Below are 24,018 nucleotides of genomic sequence, written 5' to 3' on the forward strand. Positions count from 1 at the left end.
AAACCTGTGTGCTTTTATAAGCAGTGGTCCCGTGAGCTTCTTTTCATGGAATAACCATGGAGAATGTCCCCAGCAATGGGACATTGGTGTGTCACTGTCTGGCTTTGCTGCTCTGTGGTACCTCTGAGGTCTGATGTCGTGTGTGTGTGTGTGTGTGTGGTTTGTAATACTCAAAAGAGTTTCAAAAATTAAATTATGGCCACCTCACTTGCTGCTGAGGTCAGAATCGTGGAATCACAGAATGATTAAGCTTGGAAAAGCTCTCCAAGACCATCCAGTCCAGCCTGTGCCCAGTCCCCACCTTGTCACCCAGAACAGAGCACTGAGTGCCACATCCAGGCACCTCCAGGGATGGGGACTCCAAACCTCTCTGAGCAGCCCCTGCCAAGGCCTGAGCACCTTTTCCATTAAAAAATTCCTCCTCATATCCAACCTGAACCTCTCCTGGCACAACTTGAGGCTGTTTCTTGTTGTCCTCCTGTCAGGGAGTTGTGCAGAGCCAGAGGTCCCTCCTGAACCTCCTTTTCTCCAGGCTGAGCCCTCCCAGCTCCTTCAGCCTCTCCTCACAGGACTTCTCCAGCTCTGTGCCCTTCTCTGGAAATGCTTCAGCCCCTCAATGTCTCTCTTGTGAGGGGCCCCAGAGCTGACAGAGCACTCGAGCTCTCCCCAGCGCAAAGCAGGAGCACCACATCCCACTGAAGGGATGGGGGTCTTGCACAGAGAGGAGTGAGATATTCCAGGGTGGGAGAAAGTGTTGGGATGGGGCATCGGTGAGCTGATGGAAAATGTCAAACATATTTCCTTTCACAACCAGAACGCAGAGAGAGTGAACTGCCCAGTGATAGCGGTCAGATGGTTCAGCTCCAGGGGACCCTGGGAGCAGAAATTACTTGAAAGCCGGGTCTTTGAGCTAAAAACCCCCATTACACAACTGATGAATGGCCTCGCTTCAAAAAGTCATTCATGGTGATCAAATGATGGTGTCCCACATTCGGGATAATGGCCCTTCCCCGGAGATCGGGAAGGTTTCAGTCCGAGCTGAACCCTTGAGTAGGAGAGCCCTCCTCTCGCTGGAGCCTTTCTCCTTATTAGCCCCGGAGGGAAAGGATAAAAAATCCATGGGATAAGAAAGCTGTGATAATGGGGCGATTGTCAGGCAGGCCCCGGAGTGGAGAGAACAGAGGCATTTCAAAGAATATTGCTGACAAGTGGACTTTGTCATGCACAAAGTGCTTGAGATTCACCACAAACAAGTGAGAAAAAGGCCCCGTTTGGGGGATGGGGAGGAGCAGAACAGGGGGGCAGAGGAGAAGGTCAAGGAAAAGTCTGTTCCCAGTAAAGACACAGAGCACTGTTGAGCCTTACTGGGCAGCTGTCAGCAGCCTGACCCTCAGATCCTCTTTCCCAGTAGCTGCAGCGTCCAAAAGCAGCCGAAACTGATGTTTTGTGCATCCGGAGGGATCGCCCGAGGTTACCTTTGACCGCTGAAGACCCAACTAAAGCGAGCATCAGACACGTCTGTAGCAAGGGAATGCTGAAATATCGAGTGTGTGTCGCCCAAACCCCGAGGACAGACGGGGCACACTCGTTTGTCACCCGCTAAGGTGACAGGAGAACGACATCGAATAATCCCCCTGCCTCCAGCGGCCCTGCAGAGGCGGCTTTAGGGGATGGGGAATGCCGAGATTCCAGGGGCGCACACACCGGATGAGCACTCATCAAAAAACAGCAAAACGCTGCTCCTAGAGACGCTTATTTAATATTTCACCCCCGGGAAGCAGAGGCAGCTTAGGGGATGGGGAATGCCGAGATTCCAGGGGGGCGCACACCTGAACTCTCATCAAGAGGCAGCAAAACGCTATTCCTAGAGAGGCTTATTTAATATTTCACCCCCGGGAAGCAGAGGCAGCTTTAGGGGATGGGGAATGCCGAGATTCCAGGGGCGCACACACCTGATGAACCCTCACCAAGAAGCAGCAAAACGCTGCTCCTAGAGACGCTTATTTAATATTTCACCCCCGGGAAGCCGAGGCGACTCCGGGCTGGGAACAGAGCGCTGCTCGGAGCCGGGATGTGCAGAACACCGGCACATCCCGGGTCACGCCGGCACACCGGCACGGTCTCGGGGGCCGGACCGGCACCTCCCCCGGTACCGGAACACCGGCACATCCCGGGTCACGCCAGCACACCGGCACGGTCTCGGGGGCCGGACCGGCACCTCCCCCGGTACCGGAACACCGGCACGGTCTCAGGGGCCGGACCGGCACCTCCCCCGGTACCGGAACACCGGCACATCCCGGGTCACGCCAGCACACCGGCACAGTCTCGGGGGCCGGACCAGCACCTCCCCCGGTTCCGCCCCGGTCCCTCCCATCCCTCCGGTCCCTCCCATCCCTGCCGCCGCCGCCGCCGCCGCCGCGCTGGCTCCGAGGGGCGCGGGTAGGTGCGGGCGCGGCGGGGTCGGGGCTGGGGCGCTGCGGAGGGACCGGGGAGCCCGGGGAGGGTCCGGCACCACCATCGGCACCGGTACCGGGGCTCCCGGGCGGCCATGCGGGCGGTGGCTCCGAGAGAGCGGCTCCCGAGCGCCTTCCGGGGAGGGGACGGCGGGACCGGCTGTGCTGTCCCTGCCGGGGCACAGCAGGGCTCGTCCTCCCGCGGCTCTGTGCCGGCTGTCCCCGAGGGTCTCAGCGGTGCCAAGGGGTGGTTGGGACCGTGGCAGAGGGGTTTGGGTGCTTCCCGGGGCTGTATCCCGCCCTGCCCCCTGTACCGCAGCCCTGGTGCCGGTGCCCCTGTGCCACCGCTGTCGATGCCCTGTGTGGGCACCGAGCTTCCCTCCATCCCAGCGCCGAGAGCTGTGCTTGCTGCCGCCCCCAAACCCTCTGGGTTCAGGCTTGTTTGTTGCCACCAGGGCTTGGGATGAGCTTCGTCCTCAGGCAGGATGGGGTTAAGAGCGGAATGTGGCGCTTTGCTCGTCCGAGGGACACTTGGCAGAGCTCTGGACATAAAGCATGTGTCCCCCATCCGCGGACAGTGGAATGAGCAGCATCTCTGTCAAACGAGCTGTTGTTGATGGGTCTGTGCTGTCCTCCTGCCAGTCATTCATGCAGGGAAAAGCACGGTCCAGCCTTGGTTTGTTTCCTGGTCTTTGAAAGGGAACAGCTTGGAGATGGCACTGACACACAATGGGATCTCAGTTGAGGACAATTAAGCCATAATTTCTCCCGAAGTTATGTAATAGGCAGAGGGCATAAAACGCTCTGTCTGTGCTGTAGGGGCAGAGTTCTGTAGGTGCATGGTTCTGTGTGTGGCACAGGAGGGAATGAGTGACCTTAACCCTACCTGGGAAGCCCCAGGGACTGGAGCAGGTGTTTCTGTCGGCAGAGTGGTTTGGGGCAGGTACGAGCTTGGAGGAGCACAGGGTTCACAGCCAGGGATTCCACAGCCTGAGGGAGGTGGCGTTCAGGAGGGTGCAGACCGGCTGTGGTGGCTGGCAGCACCCCAGAGGGGAATGAGGGGACACGGAAGGTGTGGCAGCAGCGGGGCTCCGGGAGGCTCCAGACCTGCCTGGCTCAGGTCTGAGCCTGCCCTGTGCTTGCAGCAGGGTCTGGCTGATCCATGGCCTGGCTGGGTTTAACCACTGCTCCATGGCCTGGCTGCTCCATGGCCTGGCTGCTCCATGGCCTGGCTGCTCCCATGGCCTGGCTGGGTTTAACCATTGCTCCATGGCCTGGTTGCTCCTTGTCGTGGCTGCTCCCATGGCCTGGCTGCTCCTGGTCCTGCCTGCTGCTGGTCCTGCCTGCTCCCATGGCCTGGCTGCTCCTGGTCTTGGCTGCTCCTGGTTCCTGACCACATCCTGGAGCCCCTGTCCCAGCCCTGGCACATGGGTGGCCCCACAAGGAGTGGGGTGGTGACAGCATCCCCAGTGTGTCCATACAGGCCCTGCCTGAGGGAAGGTGGGAAGGTGGAGGCCATGTCCTGCACTGTCCCAAGGTTCCCATGGCTCAGCATAAATTCCTGCTGCCTTACTGGAAGGTGTTCAGCCACCTGTCTGTCTGTCTGTCTGTCTGTTCCTCCTCAGCTTGCTGCTCCCCCAGCCACCACCATGTCTCGGGGCTCCTCTGCTACCTCTGTGGATGACAAGACCTTGCTCCTGGAGTACCGATGCCACCCAGTGCGGCCAGAACCCCCCAGCCCAACGCGTGCCCCTGGTGGGAAGCTCAGCCCCACCACGGCTCCCAGTGCCACCCCCCTGTCCCCCCTGGGCTCCCCCACCTCGGCCGAGCCCCGCCGCATCGTCCTGAGCACGCACAGCCCCGCCGCGCTGAAGGTGGGGACACAGCAGCTCATCCCCAAGAGCTTGGCCGTCTCCTCCAAGCCCAAGAACAGCCCCTCCCGGCCCCAGAGCTTCGGGGCGAGCCGAGAGCCCCTGAGCCCCGACCCGAAGCGGGCGGCCGTCCCCATGCTGGCCCTGGAGGGGGAGGATGAGGATGATGGCGGGGGAGCCCTCAAGCGCAACCTGAGGAACATGTCCTACCGCGCGGCCATGAAGGGGCTGGGGGCTGACGTGGAGCCAGCCAAGGCCTCTCCCTCGCTGAAACCCACATCTGAGGATGGCAGCGCCCTGCCTGACCGCAGCCCTGGCAGGAGCAAGGTGGGTTTAACCCCTGCTGTCAGCCCTGGCGGGCAGGGATGGGGTCCTGCTTTCCTGGTGGTGACAGAGGAGCTGCAGGGCCCTCAGCTGCAGTCAGTTCTGGAGCTGGTTTGCTGGGCCTGGTGTGGTGACTGGTGCCTTGGGAAGCTGGAGCAAGGTGGGTTTAACCCCTGCTGTCACCAGGGGCCAGCTCCCAGAGGTAGGGGCAGCAGCCTGGGGGGGCTCTGAGAGCTCTGAGGGGATAATTCCTCATCATTAGTGCTTGTACTGGGCTGGCTGGGACACACAGGGTCTGCCCAGGGCTGTTGGTGCAGGCGGTGCTGCTGTGGTTGGGCTTCACCCACAGCTCAGGGAAGGCAGGTGCTCCTTGCTGGGCTTTCCCTGTGGACTTTGGGGGGAGTCATCTTCATCCAGGGAGTGTAATCTTCATCCAGGGAGTGTAATCTTCACTCCAGGGAGTGGCAGCAGCTGCTGGGGGCTGGATGATGCTGCAGGGGATGATGCAGGAGTGAGTAGGGATAGGGTCCTGCTTTCCTGTTGGTGACAGAGGAGCTGCAGGGCCCTCAGCTGCAGTCAGTTCTGGAGCTGGTTTGCTGAGCCTGGTGTGGTGACTGGTGCCTTGGGAAGCTCTCTGTCACCAGGTCCCTGGAGAGGCTGGGAATAGCTGACATGGTTTTGGTGGGGAGTGGAGCTGGACGCTTGGCAGGCGGCTGCGGGATGTTTGCAGGGTGGGGCTGGCCGGCTCCAGTCGTACACAAACATGGGTGAAGCACGTCTGGGGAAAGGGAGACTCCAGAGCAGGCAAAGTCCAGGTGTGAGAGAGATTTGACAGCAGCAGTGCAAGTACAGAATGGTTCTGAGCATGACCCTGGTTATATGGGAGGTGAAAGCTGAGTCACCTGGGTAAGGCAAACAGAGCCCACACAAAAGGCAGGCTGAAAGAACAGGGTGGTGTGGGCCAGCTGGTACAGGTAACTCCCCCTTTTCCTGAAGGAGTTTTCCCAGGCCATCAGAAGTGTGGTAACCACAGCAGGCTCTCCTCTTGCCCTTGCAGAGAACCCTCGGGCGGAAGCGGGTGCAGAAGCGTGGTGGCTCCTTCAAGGACCGTGAGTGTCCCCTGTGCCTCAACCAAGCAAATCCCTGCAAGGCTTTCCCCACTGTGCTGCTCCCATTGCTTTTGTCTCTGTTTCCCCGAAGCAACAGCAGCATTGCTGCCCTGCTTTCCCACTCCTGGGGCTGATAACACTGCCGTGGCTCGCAGGGAAAATGGGAGGGCTGTGGGAGGCTGCTGGGAGCAGCAGCCGCTGGGTAATCAGTGCAGTGCAAAGTCCAACCTCGTCAGGGAGTTTCTGGCCCGGAACTCGTGGCTCGTGGCCAACAGGGCAAGGCAGCCGTGGTGGGAAGGGAAGCCATGAGCTGGGAGAGGCTGCTGTGCTCTGCTGACCCCGTGTCTTGTCCTCTGCAGAGCCCCAGCTGTATCAGGAGATCCGTGAGAGAGGCCTGAACTCTGTCAGCCATGAGTCAGACGAGGACTTGCTGGAGGAGGCCCTGCCAGAGGAGCCGTCCCCTCTGGGTGCTGCCATCGTGGTGCAGAGCTACCGCCCGGCCCAGGTGACCTGGAGCCAGCTCCCAGAGGTAGGGACAGCAGCCTGGGGGCTCTGAGAGCTCTGAGGGGATAATTCCACATCATTAGTGCTTGCAGTGGGATGTTCTGGGCTGGCTGGGACACGCAGGGTCTGCCCAGGGCCGTTGGTGTTGCTGTGGTTGGGCTTTACCCACTGCTGAGGGAAGGCAGGTGCTCCTTGCTGGGCTTTCCCTGTGAACTTTGGGGAGAGTCATCTTCATCCAGGGAGTGTAATCTTCATTCAGGGAGTGTAATCTTCATCCAGGGAGTGTAATCTTCACTCCAGGGAGTGGCAGCAGCTGCTGGAGCTGGGGGCTGGGTGATGCTGCAGGGGGTGGTGAAGGAGTGAGTGGTGGTGGGCAGTGGTGGTGGTGTATGATGGTTTCTGATGGTTTGTAATGGTTTGTGATGGGTTGCTTTGGTGTGTGGTGGTGTTTTGCAGTGTGTGATGGTTTGTGATGGGTTGTGATGGTTTGTGATGGGTTGCAATGGTTTCTGGTATTTCTGATGATTTCTGACGGTTTGTAATGGTTTGTGATGAGTTCCTTTGGTGTGTGGTGGTGTTTTGCAGTGTGTAATGGTTTCTGATACGTTGTGATGGTTTCTGATGATTTCTGATGGTTTTGTAATGGTTTGTAATGGTTTGTGATGGGTTCCTTTGGCAAGTGCTGGTGTGCTACACTGTGTGATGGTTTGTGGTGGGTTGTGATGGTTTGTGATGGTGTGTGCAGGTGTGTGATAGTATGTAATGGTTTCTGATGGCTTGTGATGGTGTGTGCTGGTGTGTTACAGTGTGTAATGGTTTATGATGGGTTCTGATAGTTTGTAATGGTTGGTGATGGTTTGTGATGGTGTGTGCAGGTGTGTGATAGTGTGTAATGGTTTCTGATGGTTTGTGGTAGTGTGTCACAGTGTGTGGTGGTTTCTCATGGTCCGGGATGGGTTCCCTTGGTGTGTGCTGGTGGGATGGGCCGTGGGGTGGCTGACACAGCCCCAGACTGCACTAGAGGGCGTGCAAGGACCGTGGTTCCTGCTCATCCCCAGGTCCTGGAGTCGGGCATCCTGCAGAGGATCTCCCCCGAGGAGCGCAAGAGGCAGGAGGTGAGAGAGCCCTGGGGCGTGCCTGGGAGCACAGCAGGGCACAAAGGCTGTGGGACACACGTGGCTCTGCCGGGGTCGGCTCCAGGTGGAGCTGAGCTCAGCTCAGCTCGTGGTGCTGCTGCTTCCAGCTGCTCCAGGACTGGGCAGTGCTGGGAGGGCTCACCTGCACTAACTGGTGGGGAAACAGGCAGCTCCATTGGGTGCTGATGGGAGGGGAAAACATCTTCATGCTATGGCTTTTTAATGACTGAGCGTCCTAAAACACACTGGGATTATTGGTATTGGCCAGGCCATGCATGAGGTGACACAGAGAACCAACATGGAGCCAAGTCACTTCCAGTGGTTTTGTGCCAAAGAGTAGAAATAAGATTTAACAATTAATTCTCGGCTTTTTCCACTCGGTTTATGCTGCTGCATCTTCCCTGCTTTCTCCAGGCAATGTTTGAGATCATCACTTCTGAGTACTCCTACATGCACAGCCTGAGCATCCTGGTGAGCCACTTCATGAGGTCAGAGGAGCTGAAGGAGACCATGACTCAGACAGAGCACCACCACCTCTTCTCCAACATTGGGGACATCCTGACAGTCAGCAAGAGGCAAGTGGGGCCTGGGAGAGGACCCTGAGCTTTTTATTTGTAGTGCTAAACCAACCATCCCTTGGATTGTTGAAGGGACTCACTGGGAGGTGGGGAGGAAATGCCTTGGGAGCTGTGTCCGTGTGGGAAGGCAGCAGGAGGAGGATGCAGCAGCCCTGGGAATGGCTCTGGGGGTGTTTAGGGCTTGTGGCTTCCTGGTGGGGCAGAAAGTAAAACCTCATGGAGGGCTGAGGTGGAGGAGGGATCCCGTGCAGGAATGGAGGAAGCGTGTGCCTCTGGGGAAGGCGTGGGTGTCTCAGCTGCTGGAGCTGCCCTGCCAGAAGGGATCCAGGCCCCATCTCCTCTGGGAAAACTGGGGAAAAGCAGCAGTGGGAACATTCAGTTTGTCCAGTGAGTCATGTGAGCCTGTTTAAATTATCTTCTCAGCTTCTTTGAGGACCTGGAGAAGCGACACCAGGAGCACCTCGTGATCCCTGACATCAGTGACATCGTGGAGGAACACGCCTTGAAACACTTCAACCCCTACATCAGCTACTGCTCCAATGAAGTCTATCAGCAGAGGACACTGGATAAGCTGCTGTGAGTACAGGCCTTGGGCTGGCCAAGGAGCTGCCTCTGAGGGGCCCTGGGCTCCAGGGACTGCAGAGGTCCATAGTACACAGGGACATGGATGGGCCTTGTTCATCTCCAGGCCAAGTCTGAGTCCGTTGTTGGTACATCTGTGGCTTTACCCACCTTTTTGGTGGGCTCACCATCTCTCTCTGGGTGCTTTCCCACCACCCGTAGGATCAGTCCCGTTTCTGCCCAGCTGGGCACTCCAAGCCTGGCAGAGCACCCCAGGCAGTGCCATCACTGCTCTGCATTTCCAGTGTGTGGAGAGCTGCTGGAAAATCCTGACAACTGAAGAAAAGAGTTAATGGAGCTTTCTTGTCCTGTTCCAGAACCACAAACCCCTTATTTAAAGAGACCCTGAAACAAATTGAAAGGAAACCAGAGTGTGGAGGCCTGCCAATGATCTCATTTCTCATTCTGCCCATGCAGAGGGTAACACGGCTTCCTCTGCTCTTAGATGTAAGTAGTCACACAGTGGCACTGCTTGGCACCTCTGAAGAGGTGACTCTGCTATTCCCTTTGTTTCCTGAACCTGGGGCAGCCTCTGCTTGGACTTCCAGCCCTCTGGAGCTGGGCCCTGGGTGCTCCTGTATTCAGGAGAAGTATTTGGATAACTCCCAGGCACATGGTGGGATTCTTGGGGTGTCCTGTGCAGGGCCAGGAGTTGATCTTAACGGGTTCCTCCCAGCTAGCCTATTCTTTGATTTATATCCAGAGCAATCTGCTTCTCTGGGGGGTGTCAGGTGTGCAGCTTAAAGCTCTGTGAATAACACTTCATGTCTTGGTGCCACCCATCTGAGCCACCCGAGCTTCTTCTGTGCCGTATCTGGGTCCCAGGGTGGGGTGGCACAAGTGTCCTGGTCAGGCAGCCCAGGAATGGAAAGCAGGTCTTGCATTTTTCATGGAAATGTGGTCTAAATGGCCAAGCTGCTGGATGTGGGATTTCCAGTGACTGCTCCCAGTCTGTGGTGGTTGCAGGGCTGAGGGCCAGGGGGTGGCCAGGCACGTATCAGACATGAAACCCCCAGATTCGCAGCTCCCAGCACTATTAAACCTTCCTGTGACCACTGGGAGCAGCTCAATCAGCGTGTGGAATCCTGAAATCCTGGGGGAGCAGCTGATGCTCCCTTCTCTGGGGTGCAGTGTCACTAAAGCTTCTTATCTTGGAATTCCAGACCGTGCAGCAAAAAACAAACGCGCGCACTGCAGCGTACGGAGCTGCCACCCGCGCTGTGAAGGCCATCAGCAAGGTGAGGCCCAGCTGCCAGCCCTCCACCTCTCCTCCTGCCAGCTCAGCCCTCTGGAGCACTGATCCAAAGCTGCCATTCTGGCCTCTCATTTCCCTCCCAGCATCAGTTCACTCGAGGCTCCTCTGCTCCAAACAGCTGCCGGATGAACACACCTTTTCCCTTCTCGACTTTGCCACCTGATCTTGGTTTGTTCCTTTTTCTTGTTCTCTATTATTCTTTCCTCTTTGGCCCACCTTTGTCCTTCCTGAGGCAGTCCCCACCATGGTTTTTGGGGATTTGGGCAAAGGGCAGTGAATGATGCAGAGAGGCAAGTGTGGAGTGCAGTAGTCACGAGCTGTGCCCTGTCTGTGCTCCTGGATGTCATCTCCCTGTTTTCTCCACTGTGCCAGTGGTGACTCTTCCTTTCATCCCCCTGAAGAGCAGCTCTTGGCAGCACATTCCTGCTGCTCCCTGTCTGTCCTGCTCTCACATCCGAGCAGGGTCCTCCCCTCTGTGTGATTGTTCATCCTCCTGCCTTGAGCTCTTCTCAGATGATTAATTCTTCCTCCTCCTGTTGCTCCTCAGTTCTGGTGCAGGTTCACTTGCGTCCTTCTCCAGGCAGAGCCCATGTGCTATCTCTCTCCAGGACAGCATCCCACTGCCTTTCCCCAACCTGGCATGAAACCTGTGCCAGGAATTGTCTGTCTGTCTCTCCTGCTCAGGGCAGCAGGACAGTCCCTAATGCTGGAGGTGGCGTGGGAGTTGGATGGACTCAGTGTCTGACCCCTCTCCACTTCCCTTGGGATGTTTTTCTCTTCCCAGCTGGTCAAGAGCTGCAATGAGGGAGCTCGGGCTATGGAGAGGACAGAGCAGATGTACACCTTGCAGAAACAGCTGGAATTCGGGAAGAAGAAGGTGAGGCCTTGTGGAAGTGGTGGTGGGAAGTCTTCTGGTGCCTGTTCAGACAGGTCAGACCTGTGCTGGGAATCCTTCTGGGAAGTTTGGAGTGGTCTTCTACTGGGCAGCAACTGACAGAAAAAGAGGACGCAGTCTCAAGCTACATCAGGGAAGGTATAGGTTGGATATTAGGAAAAAAATTTTTCACCCCAAGAATCATAAAGTACTGGAATGCTCTTCCCAGGGAGGTGGCAGAATCACCATCTCTGGATGTGTTTAAAAAAAGCCTGGACATGGCACTTGGTGCTACAGGTTGAGGTGTTGGGGCATAGGTTGGACTCGATGATCTTAGAGGGCTCTTCCAACCTCATTATTCTGTGATTCTGTGACTGTTGGGTGCAAGCAGTTTCTAAAAAGTAGTAAAGCCATGACAGTGTCACCCACTTTTGGGGTCCAGAGTGTGCTGGAATGGGGTGCACAGCCCCCTGGAAAATCCTTTCTAAAAGACCATAAACACTGTGACGTTGTTCACAGGGGTCTTAGGTTGAGGGAAGAGATGAGGATCTGACTCCATGTTTCAGAAGGCTTGATTTATTATTTTATCATATATATTATATTAAAACTGTACTAAAAGAATAGAAGAAAGGATTTTGTCAGAAGGCTAAGAATAGAAAAAGAAAGAATGGTAACAAAAGCTTGTGGCTCAGACAGAGAGTCTGAGCCAGCTGGGCTGTGATTGGCCATTAATTAGAAACAACCACATGAGACCAATCACAGATCCACCTGTGGCATTCCACAGCAGCAGATAACCATTGTTTACATTTTGTTCTTGAGGCTTCTTGGCTTCTCAGGAGAAAAAACCTTAAGGAAAAGATTTTTCGTAGAATGTGTCTGTGACAAAACACATGTGGTGTGTCCATCCCAACTGACCCTGGGGCCACTGCAGGCTCACTCCCTGCCTTGATTTTGCCTGCTGCTGCTGGGGAGGGCATTTCCTGAGCCTTTGCTGGTGCTGTTCCAGCCTTTCCCACTGATCTCGGTGTCCCGGTGGCTGCTGAAGCGGGGGGAGCTGCACCTGCTGCTCTCGGAGGAGGCCGGCATCTTCCGCCGCGGCGCCGGCCGCCTCTGCCACCTCTTCCTCTTCAACGACGTCCTCATCATCACCAAGAAGAAGAGGTGAGGGCCCTGCCTTTCCCTGAAGAACAGCTAGGGGGGTTAAACACCAATTTCCCCAGCAGAGTATTGGAATATTACCAATATTGCCGGATGGGACGTGCCTGAGCTTGTCTGGCCCTTGGTGCTGAACCAAATAGCAGCACTGTGGTGTTTCACCTCACAGACACTTTTGCCTGGCTGGGTGTGTGGTGTTTCACCCACAGACACTTTTGGCTGGCTGGGTGTGTGGTGTTTCACCCCACAGACACTTTTGGCTGCCTGGGTGCTGCAGCTGGGCACATGGAGACAAGTCCAGGCCTGCAGGAGCTCTGGTGGTGGTGGGATGGAGCTTCCCCCCATAACAGGGTCTGCTCCTCGGGTTTACCTCTGTGGAGAAGCTTTAAGGTGATGGTGAAGGAAAGGAGTCGGTTCTGATGGAGGGTTTGGATCCAGAGCTTTATTCTGGCCCTCAGGCCTCTGGATCCAGCACCAGCTCCAACAGAACTCCCCGAGCCCGTGGCTGCTGCTCCTTTGAACCCCGGGGAGAGGGGCAGGGAAGGGGCAGGGAGGCACCAACCAGGTACAGGAGGGGAGGGATAAAGGGACAAAGGACACCTGGATGGCCCAATGCCCCCCAGGGGTAGAGAGCATCCTTTGAATCTGCCAATCACTCAACACCTTCTGGAATGCCAGGATTGACAGACAGTGCTGGGAGGGGAAAGGAGAGGTGACTGACACACCTGGCAGGGAATTATCAGGGGAGGGGCCTGAGGTTCTGAGGTAAACCCTAAAATCACACTGCAACAGCAGAGTAATCCATGCGATTTCCCTGTTTCCACCTTTGTGAGCTGTCCCTTGTCAGCCAGAAGAGTGGCTTTGCCTCAGTGGGTGGGTGGCCAGCAAGTCCCCAGAACCATTTCCCACCCTGAGCATCAGTTCCAGGCTGCTCTGGCAATGCCTGCTGAGCCTCCTGTGCCGGGCGGGGGGCTGGGAAGTGGCCCAGACCCCACAGCTGGGTCGCTGATCCCATCTGTGCCACAGCGAGGAGAGCTACACGGTCATGAACTACGCCACGCTGGACCAGGTCACCGTGGAGAAGGTGGAGAGCTCAGAGCCACCCTCCCCTCCTCCTGGCAAGGCTGGTGGGCACCTGCTGCGAGTGGTGCTGGAGAAGGACAGCGAGGGCCGGCGGGAGGAGGTGGTGCTGTCGGCAGAGACGCTGTGAGTGCCACACTGGGATTTTGCTCTGGCCCTTGGGATGAACTTGGGATGAACTGGGAATCCCACAGTGTGGGATTTTGCTCTGGCCTTTGGGATGAACTTGGGATGAACTGGGAATCACACAGTGTGGGATTTTGCTCTGGCCTTTGGGATGAACTTGGGATGAACTGGGAATCCCACAGTGTGGGATTTTGCTCTGGCCTTTGGGATGAACTGGGAATCCTCTGAGGCTTCTGTGACCCATGTTCACAGGGGTCTGAGGATGAGGGAGGAGATGAGGATCTGACTCCATGTTTCAGAAGGCTTGGTTTATCATTTTATGGTATATATTATATTAAAACTATACTAAAAGAATAGAAGAAAGGATTTCATCAGAAGGCTGGCTAAGAATAGAAAAAGAAGGAATGAATAACAAAGGCTTGTGTCTCAGACAGAGAGCCCGAGCCAGCTGACTGATTGGCCATTAATTAGAAACAACCACATGAGCCCAATCCCAGATGCACCTGTTGCATTCCACAGCAGCAGATAATCATTGTTTACATTTTGTTCCTGAGGCCTCTCAGCTTCTCAGGAGGAAAAATCCCAAGGAAAAGGATTTTTCAGAAAATATCATGGCTACAGGCATCTGTAGCAGATCTCCCTTTACCCCCACGCTCCTCCTCCTAGAAATTGGGATGTGCACAGCCTTCTCCCAGGCTCTGTTCCTTCCTCTCTCTTATATTTCCCCCATAATTCCCATATCAGCTTCCCTTGTCCAGCTGAAGCAAAGCAGCTGGGCCGTGTGTACCACTTGGGAAGTGTCCTTACACTGAATATTCTGATCAATCTGACTCCCCTTGAAAGCATTCATCCTGCTGGGAATGTCCCAGCTGCTGCTGGCCACAGGGATGCTGTCCTAAGGCTCTCTTTGTGTTCCTTCTGGCAGGAGTGACCGGGCCAGGTGGATTGCAGCTCTGATGCACAGGGAGAAGGAACAGCCTGACACCACTCCCAAAGGAGGTACCGTGTGCCCAAGGGCAGCCTGGCTCTGCTGGGATTCCCTGCCACACCAGAGCATTTGCAGGCCCAGGTTTCTGCCTGGTTCTCCTCCATTCCTGGAGTGGAGAGGAAAACCCCCACACCCACAGTGTGACGGTGTTCACAGGGGTCTGAGGATGAGGGAAGAGATGAGGATCTGACTCCATGTTTCAGAAGGCTTGACTTATTATTTTATTATATATATTACATTAAAACTGTACTAAAAGAACAGAAGAAAGGATTTCATCAGAAGGCTAGCTAAGAATAGAAAAAGAAAGAATGAATAACAAAAGCTTGTGTCTCAGACAGAGAGTCTGAGCCAGCTGGACTGTGATTGGCCATTAATTAGAAACAACCACATGAGACCAATCCCAGATGCACCTGTTGCATTCCACAGCAGCAGATAACCATTGTCTACATTTTGTTCCTGAGGCCTCTCACCTTCTCAGGAGGAAAAATCCTAAGGAAAGGATTTTTCATAAAAGATGTCTGTGACACCAGCCTTGCTCCTTAGGAGTTGCCTCCCATGAAGTTATCAGTCACAATTGACCTTAAATTCTTTTCCTGGGAGGCAGAGTGGAATTCCAGGAATGCCTTCAGCTGTTGTTAGAGGAGGTTTGACAAGCTTGGAGGGATAAGGGGCAGGGACAGGAGGGACTGGAGCGTGCTGTGCTGTGGAGCACTGGGTGGGCAGCTGGGGGGTCATGGCTGTGCCTGCTCACTGTCCCTGCTGTCCCCTGTCCTGCAGACCTGAGCCAGGTGGAGGTCACCCGTGCCTACCTGGCCAAGGAGGCGGATGAGCTGTCCCTGCAGCAGGCAGATGTTGTCCTGGTGCTGGGGGAAGAGGATGGTGAGTGCCAGGGAGCGTGGGGCTGGGTTTGGGGCAGGCTCTGACCTTAGCAGAGCTGGGGCAGGGAGAACCTTCAGTGATCCCTGGGGACTGGGTTTTGGCAATTGCAGAAGCTTCCAGGAAGCCGTGGCTGCTGGTGAGACCTGTGGCACTGGCTGTGCTGTGTCCCAGCAGGTGACAGTGGCTCCTGGGGGGCTGAGGGAGGTGGCACTGCCAGGGATCTGTGGCTCTTCCTGGCCCTGTCAGCAGCTCTGTTCTCTCTTAGGCTGGTGCTGGGAGGATCAGCTGTGGGACAGAGAGCAGGGCTGGTTCTCTAAGGTTCCACAGCCCTTCCTGGTCCTGTCAGCAGCTCTGTTCTTTCCTAGGCTGGTCCTGGGGGGGATCAGCTGCAGGATGGGGAGCAGGGCTGCTTTCCCCAGGTTCCGTGGCCTTTCCTGGCTTTGTCACCAGCTCTGTTCTCCCTAGGCTGGTGCTGGGGGGAGCACAGCTGCTTTCCCCATGTTCCACAGCCATTCCTGGCCCTGTCAGAGCTCTGTTCTCCCCTCGGCTGGTGCTGGGGGGATCAGCTGCAGGATGGGGAGCAGGGCTGCTTCCCCCAGGTTCCACGGCCCTTCCTGGCCCTGTCAGCAGCTCTGTTCTCTCCTAGGCTGGTGCTGGGGGGAGCGTTTGCGGGATGGGGAGCGGGGCTGGTTCCCCCAGGCCTGTGCCAGGCCCATCACCAGCCGCGTGGCCGCCGAGGGCAACGTGCGGCGCATGGAGCGGCTGCGCATCGAGACCAACGTGTAGGGACAGCCCAGAGGGAGCCCCAGACCTCTGCAGACTGAGCCCACAGAGAGGAGGCAGCAGCAGAGCCTTTCTTCTTGAACTGTGCTTGTGCCAGGTGGCAGATCTCACCAGCCAGGATGGGTTTGTGTGGCAGCAGTGACACAGCAGCTCCTCTGTGAGAGCTGGCACTGGGCACTCCTGGCACTGGTGACCTGGAACAGGCTCTGGGAGCAGCCAAGGGCTTGGCTCAGGTTGGGAAGCTGGAGCTGTTCTGAGCTCTGAGGTGCCTGTGCCACCATGTCCAAACTGGAGCTGTTCTGGGCTCTGAGGTGCCTGTGCCACCATGGCCAAGCTGGAGCTGTTCTGGGCTCTGAGGTGCCTGTGCCACCATGGCCAAGCTGGAGCTGTTCTGGGCTCTGAGGTGCCTGTGCCACCATGGCCAAGCTGGAGCTGTTCTGGGCTCTGAGGTGCCTGTGCCACCATGGCCAAGCTGGAGCTGTTCTGGGCTCTGAGGTGCCTGTGCCACCATGGCCAAGCTGGAGCTGTTCTGGGCTCTGAGGTGCCTGTGCCACCATGGCCAAGCTGGAGCTGTTCTGGGCTCTGAGGTGCCTGTGCCACCATGGCCAAGCTGGAGCTGTTCTGGGCTCTGAGGTGCCTGTGCCACCATGGCCAAGCTGGAGCTGTTCTGGGCTCTGAGGTGCCTGTGCCACCATCTCCATCCCTGCAGCACCTGCTGTGGGGAGAGCACGCCCCAGTCAGGCTTTGTTTGGAGCTTCAATCCATGTGCTTGGCTTATTCCTCAGCCCAGTTTTTGCTGCTGTTTCTCTTCTTTCTGTCTCTCCCCCCACAAGAATTCTTGGGCCCTTTGGGCAGAGCCGTGCCCTGCACTGGTGAGGTGATGCCGGACACCTTTGGGTCACTTGATAAAATACTTGATGCCAGAGTTGTTCCCATGGAGTCAGCTCTGGGATGTGCTCCAGGCAGAGGGTGAAGCAGGGGCAGGATGGGGAGCAGTGCTGCAGCTCCCACCTGCCTTTCCCTCCTCCCAGCTGGGGAGGGGGCTCTGCCCAGGGCTCAGCCCCTCACACCCCGTGCAGGGGACATGGCTGCTACAGTTTTGGGGTGCCAAACTTCACATTCACTGTTCTGATCAACTGTAAATTAAGGTAACAATAAATTCTTGGATACCAATGAACCACGTGTTCTCTGTTAGTGGTGAGTGTCCCTGCGCATGAGAGCTCCAAAGTTGTCCCAGCCATCAGGCCTAAAATGAAGCTTCATTCTGCTGGTGGCATTGCATGTTCTGACACAATATCTGCACCTCATGAAACACCCTCCAGAGCCCCTGCTGTCACCTGGAGCAGCTGTCAGGTGCATTTCAGTGAGACAGGCAAGGTAAGTAGAAACTCAGCCAGGCTTTCTGTTTATTTCTTTTAACTGTGGAGAAAGTAACAGTTTTTCATCAGTGCTAAATTAAAGATCCAAAAAGGGAGACAGTACAAGAAAAGAGGAAGCAAACAAACTGGATTAAGAAATATGAACAGGAAAAGAATATTATATAAAAATACAGGCACAGGGCTTGCTCTGAGCAGCTGCCAGGAGTCCTGGAGCTGCAGCTGGAATGGGACAGTGTGGATCCATCCCCATGTTTCAGGATGTTCCCATGTTCTCCTGGAGCAGGGCCATGGAGGCAGAGCATCTCCAGTGGCCTCCTCCTCCTCCTCCTCCTCCCAATCACTGGAACCTTCCTCTGATGGCCCAGGAGCTTCAAGGCAAAGGGGAGCTGAGGGATGATTGTCTGGAGATGAGCAGCACCACTGGCAGCACTGACTGGGCTCATTTGGCACATGGACAAAATCTTCCTGCTCCCTCTTATCCCACATCCAACCTCACCAGCACAATTTTGGTCCTTCACTACATACTCATATTAAAATGATTTCTTCACAAGAATGATAGCTAATGTAAAAAAACAATACTGTTAAGGAAGAAATAAAATAAGAAAGGAATTAGCCCAAAATGACAAGTTCTATACAGATTAAAATAAATTCCATCAGGAAAAGAAAGAATTCTTTTATTATTTTCAGTTGGCCCCTGTGTGAATAATTTAAAGGCCAAATGCCTGGGCAGGGCTGTGCTGCAGCCTGTGGGGATGGGATGGGGATGGGATGGGATGGGATGGGGTGGGGATGGAATGGGACAGGGCTGTCCCTCTTCTCTGCAGAGCTGGGGTTCCTCTGGCAGTGGCTTCACCTGCCCAGGAGCTTTGTGCAAACAGACAAAAGGGCCCCTGGCCAGGGTTATGTGGTGACACTGGGCTGGTCACATTCCCCACTGCTGCTTTGGCCAGCTCCTGACTATGACTGGCATGGCAAAATAACTCAGGATTCAGGGCTGGGAGAGGCCATTCCAACTGGGATTTGCCTTGACCAGATGAGCCAGCTCTTTGTCTCCATCCATGAAGAATCTCTGACTTCCACACTCGATTTAGGCTTCCTTCTTCTTGGAGTAAGTGACACGGGCAGCACCATGGGCTGGCAAATTCCTGGCATGAAGAACAGGCTCCAGGCCCCTGACACGCTTGTCCAGCACAGCCTGTTCTGTCAGGAGGCACCAGCTCTGCAGGTGGGTGCTGGAGCCCTGCGTGTTTTCCCCTGGCAAATTGTCACTTACAGTAAAACACCATGGAAAATTCAAATTCAAAAAAAAAAAAAATAATTCAAGTGAGGTGGTGCATCCACAGGAGGCCCAGTCTCAGGAGAGCTGACCATCAGTCCTGACAACACTGTGGTGCAGCTTCCCATAAATATTGATGCATAAATACCTGATTTGGACCACGATTTCAGCCCCCTCCCCAAGCCCAGCAGCCAAAAGTTGAAGGCCAGCAATGTGTCACAAGCTGTCAAAGTGCACTGTCCCCCGAGCAGAATTGATCCCTCCTGCGCTGGTCACTGGTCTCTGGCCAAGGGCACACCCTGGTGTGGGCAGGGCACACGTGTCCTCAGGGCCAGCCCGCGCTGGCACAGTGAACTGGTTATACTGGGCGCTTCAGCCTCACTCAGACACCCCAAAAGCAGCAGCTGGGGCTGCCAGGAGATGAGAGCTGCTCACGTGGCTCAAAAACGAGTTCATTACAGGTCATTGGTTTCTTCAGGTGGCTGCTTGGTGAAACCAAGGGAGTGCTGCCAGAGCAGGACCTACTTCTCTGCTGGCTGAAGCCCCTCTGGGGGTGGTGGTGGCCTGGTGGGTGGCAGGGACTGCATGGCTGGAAAACAAGACAGGACAGGTCCAGGACGGGGCAGTCCTTGCTGTGGGCAGCCCTGCTGCAGGGCTGGCCCTCCACAACGCTGCCAGGCCTGGGGGCACATGCCCTCCCCATTCCCCTCCCCACTGGGAGCACTGGTCCCAGTCTGTGGGTTTGGGTCAGACCCTCCTGCCCCCCACCCAGCACCCACAGGGGTCACTCTGAGCCCACAGGTTTGGGCAGGGATGAGGAGCGTGGTTGGTGCATGGAATCAACATCCCAGCTCATGCTCAGAGTGGGATTTGTGCCCTGGATATTCCAGGGGCAGCTTTGTGGCCAGCCTGCTAAACAGCTTCAATTCTGAGACTTCACAAACTGTTGGGGAAGATGAAACAGGAAAGCCTTACAAATATTTTTGCCTGGCAAAAGATTTTGAGAATATAGAAACTATAAGCGAGATTGAAATGAAAGCAAGCTTTGAGATCCCTCAGTTACTGAATAACTGGAAAACAATGGTGTGGCCAGCTGAAGGTGATCCCCTTTTGATGGAACAACACCCTCTGCTTGCAGACAGGCCCAAGGGTCAGAGCAGACCCTGCCAGCTTGGCAGAAGGGATCCAAAGAGGAGTTTTTAGGGTTTAAAATGTAACACAGAATGGTGATGTAATGATTCTTATAGGCTGTGTGTAAATGCTATAGGATTGGTGTATTGTACTAGATTGGTTAGTGAGAATTAGAATATTCAACACAGATGATTTATTGTATTGTAACGGGAACTTCGCTCTCTTACCCTTTCACTCTCTACCCCTCTCTTCTCTCAGTCCTGCTCTGAGCTGTGGCTGGCAGCTCCCAGCAGGGCCCTGCACCCAGGCCCTTTGCAATAAACCCCAAGTTCCCAGCCCTGGCTGCAGAGATCTCTCCTCTCTGTCCATCCTGACTGTGCTACCCCCGGACGCTCCTACAACAAACCTCCCTGGGGGCTACAGTGACAGCAAACAGCTCAGACCAGCTGAGGGGCTTGGCCAGAGGCAGGTGCTGCCCTAAGTGACTGGACTGAGCTGATTTACTGCTCCCAACCCACCCCCTGAGCCCAGGCACAGCCTCCCCTCGGGCGCTGTCCCCTCCGTGGCCTCACCTTCGCGGCAGGTGGGTCCCGTGTGGCCGTGCAGGCACAGGCACTGCCCGTTCCTGGCGTTGCAGTAGGAGCTGCTGGGGGCACACTGGCATGCCAGGCTGCACTCGGGGCCAAACTGGGTGGGCTGGCACTCTGCAGAGGGAACAGAGCCGCTCAGGTGTGTCGGAATTCAGGACATCCCTCTGGCTGCCCCGGACTGCCCAAACCCCTGCCAGAGAGAGACCCTGGCACAGAGCCCAAGACCCCCGGGATTTTGATTATGACCCATAGAAAAAACAATTACCAACCTTATATGAGGACCTGCAAGCCATGAAAGTCTAAGTAGTTAACTTAGTTAGTTATAATAGTTAGTTTGTCACGGGGTGAAAAAATAGATTTTTGGGGTTTTTAGAATGGGGGTTTGGAGATTGTTTATCCAACAGGTGGTTGTTTCATTGGTTTCATGTGAATTGTTTTGACTTAATGACCAATCAGTGCCAAGCTGTGTCAGGGCTCTGGAAGGAGTCATGAGTTTTCATTATTATCTTTTTAGCCTTCTGTAAGTATCCTTTCTGTATTCTTTAGTATAATATAATATAATATAATATAATATAATATAATATAATATAATATAATATAATATAATATAATATAATATAATATAATATAATATAATATAATATAATATAATTAAAGCAACAAATTAAAATTAAAGATTTAAAATTTAAAAACTAAAAATAAAATAAAAATATAATATCATAAAATAATAAATAAAAATAAAACTAAAAATAAAATAATTAAAATTTTAAAAATAAAATTAAATAATTAAAAATTTAAAAAATCAAAAATAAAATAAAATATATAATATCATAAAATAATAAAGTAAAAATAAAAAATAAAATAATTAAAATTAAGAAATTAAAATTAAAATAAATAAAAATTTAAAAATTTAAAATAAAATATATAATATCACAAAATAATACATTGAAAATTAAATAAAAATAAAATAATTAAAATTTACAATATACAATTAAAAAATGAAATAAGAAAAATTAAAAATAAAATAAAATATATAATATAATAAAATAATACATTAAAAATAAAATAAAAAATTCTGAGAACATGGAGTCAGATTCACCATTCCTCCATTCATCTGGGAACCCCTCAAATACAATATGCCACTGCCCCTCTCACCCTGTGAGGTGACACACACCAGAAAAAAGCCTCTCCCAGCTTCCTGGGAGCAAACCCCCTGTTCCTCCCCTGCCCAGCTGGGGCTCAGCTCACCTGCAGCACAGGTGGGGCCGGTTTTGCCCGGGGGGCACAGGCAGCGCCCGGTGACCGGGTCACAGGGGACATCGCTGGGGCAGTCACAGAGATGCTGGCACCCCTCGCCGTACGTCCCTTCCTTGCAGCCTGCGTGAGACACAGAATCCAGCCCCTGCTCGGTGTGTCTGGCCCTCAGGATGCCCTCGGGAGGGGCGAGGAGGAGGATGGAGGTACCTGTGTGACAGCGCTCGCCCCGCAGCCCCGGGGGACAGCGGCAGCGCCCGGTGGTGGGGTCACATCCTGCCCCGTGCTCGCAGTCACAGCGCTGCTGGCAGCCCTCTCCGTGGAACCCCGGGGGACAGCCTGCGACAGGAGAAGCTCGTTAGGGAGGGGATGAGCAGAACTCTGCAGCAGAGCCTCAGCCAGCCTGCAGGGAGGAGCACAGAGCCTGACTCGTGCCCAAATTGTGCCCAAATTATGACCGACTTGTACCCAAACTTGTGCCCAAATTGTGCCCAACTTGTGCCTGACTTGTGCCCAAATTGTGCCCAGCTTGTGCCCGACTTGCGCCTGACTTGTGCCTGACTTGTGCCCAAATTGTGCCCGAATTGTCCCCGGCGCTCCAAGCCCCGCGTTCAGCCCCACGGGGTTTGCTCGGTGCCCAACACTCACTGTGCTCGCACAGGGGCCCGTAGTGGCCGAGGGGACAGCGGCAGGTGCCGGTGGCCGGGTGGCAGGTGGCGTTGTGCAGGCAGGGGCAGCGCAGCTGGCAGGCGGCACCGAAGCTTCCTGGAGGGCATTCTGTGGGCAGAGGAGTGGAAGAACTGCTCAGCATCCCCACAGCTGAGCTTAGGAAGGCTGGGCCGAGGCAGGGCTGCCACGGGTGGGGTGACAGAAAGTGGACACGTCGTGTGAGCTCCACAATCAGACAGGATCCGGGCCAGGGTTACCTAATTTGCGGGATTTGCGAATCAGATTTGCAGGCAGAGGGAGCAGCAGAGCTGCTCAGCATCCCCACAGCCCCGGTCCAGAGAGCTGGGCTGAGGCAGGGCTGCCATGGGTGGGGTGACAGAAAGTGGACACGCGGTGTGAGCTCCACAATCAGACAGGATCCGGGCCAGGGTTACCTAATTCACAGGATTTGCGAATCAGATTTAAGGGCACAGGAGCGGGCAGAACTGCTCAGCATCCCCACAGCTGCACCTCGGAGGGCTGGGCTAAGGCAGGGCTGCCACGGGTGGGGTGACAGAAAATGGACCCGGGGTGTGAGCTCCACAATCAGACAGGATCCGGGCCAGGGTTACCTAATTCGCAGGATTTGCGAATCAGATTTGCAGGCAGAGGAGCGGCTCAGCATCCCCACAGCTGCACCTCGGAGGGCTGGGCTAAGGCAGGGCTGCCACGGGTGGGGTGACAGAAAGTGGACCCGGGGTGTGAGCTCCACAGTCAGACAGGGTTAATTACCTAATTCGCAGGATTTTCCCGTCCAGCCTGGGGCGCAGGAGCAGGAGCCGTCGGCGGGGTGGCAGAGGCCCCCGTTGCGGCAGGAGCAGCGCTGCTGGCAGCCCGGCCCGTAGTGATGCTTCTCACATCCTGCGGGGGCAGAGGAGCAGCGGTGGTGGGCACAGAGTCACGGACACATTTTATGAAAAATCCTTTCGTTAGGATCTTTTTCTCCCGAGAAGCTGAGAGGCCTCAGAAATGAAATGTAACCAATGGTTATCTGCTGCTGTGGAATGCAGCAGGTGCATCTGGGATTGGGCTCATGTGGTTGTTTCTAATTAATGGCCAATCACAGCCCAGCTGGCTCGGACTCTCTGGTCAGTCACAAGATTTTATTATCATTCCATTCCTTTCTATTCCTTTCCAGCCCTCTGATGAAATCCTTTCTTCTATTCTTTTAGTATAGTTTTAATATATCATTTTATTTTAATATAATATATATAATAAAATTATAAAATATTATATATATCATTATATATATAATGATATATATAATAAAATTATAAAATATATAATAAAATTATAAAATATTTTATATATATATATATATATATATATATATATATATATAATAAGGAGAATTAATGCCAGAATGAGTAACCAGGGTCCTCCTTCTACGTCGCAAGCTTACATCCATACATTATTAACAAATCACCAATATACCACAAATCAAACAAGCAGAGTATTAAATATAAATTAATTAATTAATAATAAATAATGAATAAATTAGCTCATAAATAAATGTACAAATAAATAACTAAATAATAATAAATTAATAATAAATAGCTAAAAAATAAAACATCTATTTAATAGATATAATATATATAATATTCTATTTTTTATTATATAAAACATAATGTAAGTAAATAAATAAATAATAAATTAATTCATAACAGATGAATAAATAAATAAATAATAAATAAATAATAAATAAAACATCTGCTTATTATATAATATATAGCATATATTTTATATTATATAAAATATAATGTAAATAAATAAATAATAGTAAATGAATAAATAACTAACTAAATAATTAATTAATTAAACATTTATTTTATATATATATAATATTATATTTTATATTATATAAAATAAAATATAGATGATAAATCAGCCTTCTGAAACATGAAATCAAGATTCTCATCTCTTCCCTCATCCTGCGAACCCCAC

General features: G+C 53.5%; 2 protein-coding genes across 2 annotated transcripts in view; one reads left to right on the plus strand and one right to left on the minus strand.

The window, feature by feature from the left end:
• The first annotated feature begins 4,084 nt into the window (after positions 1-4,084).
• Positions 4,085-16,913, plus strand: ARHGEF16 (Rho guanine nucleotide exchange factor 16). Its single transcript, XM_036396066.1, has 14 exons — positions 4,085-4,651; positions 5,706-5,757; positions 6,117-6,286; positions 7,320-7,376; positions 7,812-7,972; positions 8,399-8,551; positions 8,914-9,043; positions 9,760-9,834; positions 10,636-10,728; positions 11,732-11,886; positions 12,907-13,086; positions 14,012-14,085; positions 14,852-14,953; positions 15,600-16,913. The coding sequence occupies exons 1-14, from the start codon at positions 4,103-4,105 to the stop codon at positions 15,737-15,739; spliced, it is 2,091 nt and encodes a 696-aa protein (XP_036251959.1). The 5' UTR covers positions 4,085-4,102; the 3' UTR covers positions 15,740-16,913.
• Positions 16,914-18,460: 1,547 nt separating this feature from the next.
• MEGF6 (multiple EGF like domains 6) overlaps positions 18,461-24,018 on the minus strand; it is a 100,310-nt gene continuing 94,752 nt past the window's right edge. Inside the window, exons 31-36 of the mRNA XM_036396481.2 lie at positions 22,807-22,935; positions 22,015-22,143; positions 21,577-21,705; positions 21,361-21,489; positions 20,095-20,226; positions 18,461-18,980 (exon numbers count right to left, since the gene is read on the minus strand). Coding sequence (XP_036252374.1) covers positions 18,913-18,980; positions 20,095-20,226; positions 21,361-21,489; positions 21,577-21,705; positions 22,015-22,143; positions 22,807-22,935 — 716 coding nt within the window. The 3' untranslated portion in view covers positions 18,461-18,912. The remainder of the gene's footprint in view (positions 18,981-20,094; positions 20,227-21,360; positions 21,490-21,576; positions 21,706-22,014; positions 22,144-22,806; positions 22,936-24,018) is intronic.

Source organism: Molothrus ater, chromosome 23 (assembly GCF_012460135.2).
Source record: "Molothrus ater isolate BHLD 08-10-18 breed brown headed cowbird chromosome 23, BPBGC_Mater_1.1, whole genome shotgun sequence".
In the NCBI taxonomy this organism is placed as follows: domain Eukaryota; kingdom Metazoa; phylum Chordata; class Aves; order Passeriformes; family Icteridae; genus Molothrus; species Molothrus ater.

Bases quoted from the DNA above. Each gene is read 5' to 3' on its own strand.
- ARHGEF16 (XM_036396066.1), top strand. From the start codon at position 4,103: ATGTCTCGGGGCTCCTCTGCTACCTCTGTGGATGACAAGACCTTGCTC. The intron at 6,287-7,319 runs GTAGGGACAGCA...GCTCATCCCCAG, and splicing joins CCTGGAGCCAGCTCCCAGAG to GTCCTGGAGTCGGGCATCCT. The intron at 7,377-7,811 runs GTGAGAGAGCCC...TGCTTTCTCCAG, and splicing joins AGGAGCGCAAGAGGCAGGAG to GCAATGTTTGAGATCATCAC.